We start from the raw sequence: 5,000 nt of genomic DNA, 5'->3' as shown, positions 1-5,000 counted from the left end.
GCTTCTTTCTATATTCTGGTTCATTAATTCATCCTTGCCCAATTCAATTTACATTTTTCAAAGCAATTTCTCTTACTCAATACCTACACATTTTGTCAAAATTTTAGTTATAAACATGAGGCTTAGCTTTTACCTTTCTTATTTTTGTATTGTGAAGATACTTGTGTGTGAGAGCATAAAGGTTCATGCTTTATACAAAATATTTTACATATCATATATCCTTGATTAGGTCTACGGCAGATTGTTACAAAAACACATATCTTTCTGGAAACTTCTGGCGAATGAAAACCAACCCAAACATAATTTTCCCAGGAGGAAATTATACTCTTGATTAAGTTTGTGGGCTGGCCACTTGACAAATTATTATAAAACTTAAATCTATGTAGACTCCTCTGGACTATGAAAACATACCCAAACATAATCTCGCCTGGAAAATTTATACCCTTAATTAGGTCTATGCCAAATTAATACAGAAATGTAAATCTATCTGGGCACTCTTTTGGCGAGTGAAAAGAAACCCAAACATAATTTTACCTGGGTCGGGCTTCTTACAAATGAAATTTCCATCGTAGCAGTCACAAGCTCCCCTGTGAGCAAGGTAATACGGGGCACTGTGAGGGAACTTGGCACTTTCCGTGTTGCAAGATTTGTTCTCCATGCACTTCAGTGTTATGCATATAGCTTCGGGCTTCACTGCTCCATTTGAAATCCGACACTCGCACAGCGCAGAGCAGTCAGAGGTGTTGTATATCTGTTTTGATGAAAAGTAGATTGATTTTGCCCATTGTTGCTTTAAATGTAGAAAAAAAAAACAGTTTCTGAAGCTCTGAATCAGTGATCAAACTAATGTGAACTAATTCTTAAAGATTTTGAGCACCACCACTATTACACTTAAAGAGTTAGTGTGCTCAAAGGCATTAATTTTCATTACTAAAAAAAGTGAAAGTTCAAAAAATTATATATTTTCTCTCTTGTCTATTAAAAATTGATTGTGGTAACATAATTATCCAAAAAAAAATATCATAATATAGAAGCGGTTATATGCAGTCAAAAACGAAGTATTGAGTGAAACTTGCAAGAACTATAGGATTCATTGCTTATCATGAAACTGCATTCTCGTTTTCAAAATATGAAATGCACTGATGACTTTACATACCCGTCTATGACTTCCTTCTGGAATTTCTAAGTTCATCATTTGTTCATTTTTCACGTTTTTAATGGAACAAGTTCCTGAAAAGAAAAAAAAAATATGCTGAACTAATGTTTGCATCATTTACATAGTGTATAGAATGAATAATTGGTAAATGGATTTCGACGACAAATAATTCTATAGCAATGAAAGGAAAAAAAAAATACGTATTACAGAACTGCCACTGTGCTTACTGCGAGGCCTCGTAGTGGTTGGAATATCGGTCGTCGTAGTTAAATAGGGAGTGGGAGCTGGCAAGATGGGAGGTGTTGGAGTATGGATTCCTCCAACGGGATGTGGCGTGACAGGCGGTAGGGTCGTTGGAAAGCCTGGTTCATCTGGAATACCGGGTACAGATCCGATTGGATACCCCCCACGATTTCTCGAATTGGTCCTAGGTCTTCCGTTTGACCCCAATTTGCCCCAGCTACTGCCTTTGTCTGTCGGTGCAATGAGAATGGGCGTGCCCCGATGACCACTTCCCCGGTCTCTTCCGTGGCTATTAATTGGATGACTTGTATCGTAGCGGACATTTCCACCGCGCCCTCCTCCTACGATGACGCCGCCAGAATTTCCACGAGATCCCCAAGGGCTTCCAGTGTCCTCGGTTTCTCCGCCAAACCGGCCGTTACGCCCTCCAACGTTGAGACCACTCCCTCGGTTGCGGCCGTTATTCCATTTAGATCCAGGAGGTAAGGGCTCATGGGGGAATCCTCGATTGCCATTCATTCGACTTCCGCCGCTTTCTCGACCTATATTTATGATTCCTGGACCTCGACCAGTTTCGCCAGTAACATAGCCATTTCTACCTAGAGGATATCCTCGGCCAGTTTCGCTTCCAATGTCACCATTCCTTCCATAAGATATACCTTCAATCCTATCCCTCCGGCCTCCTTCACCCACAGTAATGCCAGGGCGATGAGGAGGGGCCCAAACGCCCGGATGCTCTTGACCGTATGTGCTAGAGGGCCGCGGGCCCATGTTATCTGGGCTCATTTCGTGTATGATCCCGTAGTCGCCTTCATCCTCTTCTGGAGTAGGATTAATGTAAGGGTTTTGAGGTGGTGGCGGCGGGGTTGTATGAACTTGCGGTCGGCGGCGGAAAATTTCCTCTAAACTTTCGGTGTTACCAGAACTGATCTCTTTGTGAAGCATCAAGTGCGATTCGACTGGAAAAAAAGAACGGAGGAGGTTGGAGGCTAATACGTGAGGCCATTCTATATTCAAAGAGAACCCTTCAAAGAAAATAGTAAACAATTATAACCACGAAATACACTATAATATTCAATAAAACGTAAGTTGGGTATTATCCCCAGAGGAGAGAGAGAGAGAGAGAGAGAGAGAGAGAGAGAGGAGAGAGAGAGAGAGAGAGAGAGAGAGAGAGAGAGAGAGACTTACTGACGCATGGGTTGGACCAAAGAAGTTTCTGCCAAGTATAACAATCGTGCTGGTTCAGGAAATCTGTTCCCTTGCAGACACACGTGGCATGAAGCTCAGTGCCAAGTATGTTCATAACTGCCTTTTGACAATTGCGATGGGTATCTGTGCATCTCCCAGTCATGGCATCAGCAGCGCACCTCTGCTCGTATATACGGAGTTTTTCTCTGTAATTGGAAAAGCACTGATAATATAGGCTTTAGTATAATAATCATTATTACTAGCTAAGCTATAACCCTAGTTGGAAAAGCAGGATGCTACAAGCCCAAGGGCTCCAACAGGGAAAATAGTTCAGTGAGGAAAGGAAATAAATAAACTACATATGAGAGGTAATGAATAAAAAATATTAAATATCTTTAAGATCTGTCATAAATAACCTAGGAAGAGAGACTTGTGAACCTGTTCAACACTAAAACATTTGCTGCAAGTTTGAACTTCTTTAATTCCACCTAGTCAACTGCCTGATTAGGAAGATCATACCAGAATCTGGTCACAGCTGGAATAAAACTTTTATAATGCTGTGTATGGTTGAACCTTGATGCAAAAGGCATGACTGTTAGAATTAACTACATACCTACTACTACGTACAGGATGGTACAGCATGGTCAGAATTAGGAAAACTCTTATGCAACATGCATAAAGAACTAACTGAACAACAACGGTGCCAGAGATTAATATCTAGATCAGAAATAAGAAAATTAATAGATATATCGCAAGTTTTGTCCAACAAATTAAGATAACAGTAAGAGGCTGAAGATCAGACAGGAGAGCAATACTCGAAAAAAGGTAAAATTAAAGAACTAAAACATTTCTTCAGGTTAGATTGATCACCAAAAATCTTGATAAATAGAACAAGGAATGAAGTGTTCTAATCTTAAAATTTTTATACGAAAAAACTTTATTTCTTTACTACCACAAAAGGACTGGAAAACTTCCAATTAGTCTGACTAACGTCTAATAAGTTTCAGTAACACAATTTTATGCTTCAAAGTCAGGAACGCGAGTCATACGCTCAATCTCCCTCTTTTGTTCGGTCTTGCTCCTACTAAGTGGGAGTTGCTAATTTCCCTTCCATTCTTAGCACTACTAGACCATAAAACAGCCCATAAATGAACATACAATGGTATATCTACGAATACATTAGAATTAAGACTAATTTTCATGGTTATATGGAGGTCATATTACTTTTGAGACAGTCAACAACAAAAATAATGTGGAAGTAACGAGGACCTCCTCTTAAGACCTCACTCAGCAGGCTTAACCTACCACAGATGCTTACCTGCAAACGGGGCTCTTGCGACACTGCTCAGCGATCTTGTGACACTTCATGGGGTCGCGGCCGGAGTGCCTCTCGGCACAAGTTGGGTGCAGCTTCCTCATCGCTGTCAGGCATTCACCATTTGGGTCATTTTGTCTGTTACGAGGTAAATAAAGGAACATATATACAGGAGTATCCTACATAAAGGAGAGAGAGAGAGAGAGAGAGAGAGAGAGAGAGAGAGAGAGAGAGAGAGAGAGAGAGAGAGAGAGAGAGAGAGAGAGAGAGCGCTGAACCAGCGTCACGGCATGATATAAACGTAGCTCTGCTACGCATCCTACATAAAACAGGTGTGTGCAAGAGAGAGAGAGAGAGAGAGAGAGGAGAGAGAGAGAGAGAGAGAGAGAGAGAGAGAGAGAGAGAGAGAGAGAGAGAGAGGCACTGAACCAGCCTTCCGGCATGATATAAACGTATCTTAACTACATCGCTTTAGTAGCATAGCAATACTTACACATTATAATTTGAAACTCGATCGGATGAAAGTGGCAAAGTGGTTTTCTGTCATATTAAATATCAGCTGCATCTTTTCTCCCTTGATTTCTCTTAAATCTCTTGACCTCACATTGTCCTTATAAATTCTTGAACTATTTCCACCTCACTTTCATGGAAAGGGACGAGTAATGTAAAAAATTAATCTAAAATCCATGTTATATTGCATTCTAAGATTTTTGTAATAACAGATGATGAGAATGAATCTAAATATATGGATAATGAAAAATGTTATGGAAATTCACCAAATGTGAGTGAAAATACTGAAAGTTTTGTATAGAAAGTTACCAAAATATAATAAATCTAAACAGGGTACTGAAAATATATTACCATTACTGAATGAATGAACAAACAGAAATGATCTGGCGTTAAGAACATAAATTACCTAATAGAAGTTTTTTTTAAATCACCCGGGAATGAAATTATGCACAAATAAATAAATCATATAACTATAAGAAGACATTTATCTTTAAATAATTACTAAGAAGACAATTTTTCGATTTACTGAAACTTCTACTGTTATCATATATAGCATCAGCAAGAATCTTGGCATAGATGTGCCATTTA

General features: G+C 39.4%; 1 protein-coding gene across 4 annotated transcripts in view; it reads right to left on the bottom strand.

The window, feature by feature from the left end:
- LOC137654924 (uncharacterized) overlaps window positions 1-5,000 on the bottom strand; it is a 794,088-nt gene that overhangs the window by 10,048 nt on the left and 779,040 nt on the right. For all 4 annotated transcript variants that reach the window (XM_068388836.1, XM_068388824.1, XM_068388828.1 and 1 more), the window contains 5 exons: window positions 3,906-4,040; window positions 2,588-2,793; window positions 1,384-2,358; window positions 1,157-1,230; window positions 535-751 (listed from right to left, as the gene is read on the bottom strand). In XM_068388836.1, coding sequence (XP_068244937.1) covers window positions 535-751; window positions 1,157-1,230; window positions 1,384-2,358; window positions 2,588-2,793; window positions 3,906-4,040 — 1,607 coding nt within the window. The remainder of the gene's footprint in view (window positions 1-534; window positions 752-1,156; window positions 1,231-1,383; window positions 2,359-2,587; window positions 2,794-3,905; window positions 4,041-5,000) is intronic.

The sequence above is a fragment of the Palaemon carinicauda genome, chromosome 1 (genome assembly GCF_036898095.1).
Source record: "Palaemon carinicauda isolate YSFRI2023 chromosome 1, ASM3689809v2, whole genome shotgun sequence".
Lineage (NCBI taxonomy): Eukaryota > Metazoa > Arthropoda > Malacostraca > Decapoda > Palaemonidae > Palaemon > Palaemon carinicauda.
Note: the sequence above shows the minus strand (reverse complement) of the source record. Positions and strands in the feature narration are given on the sequence as shown.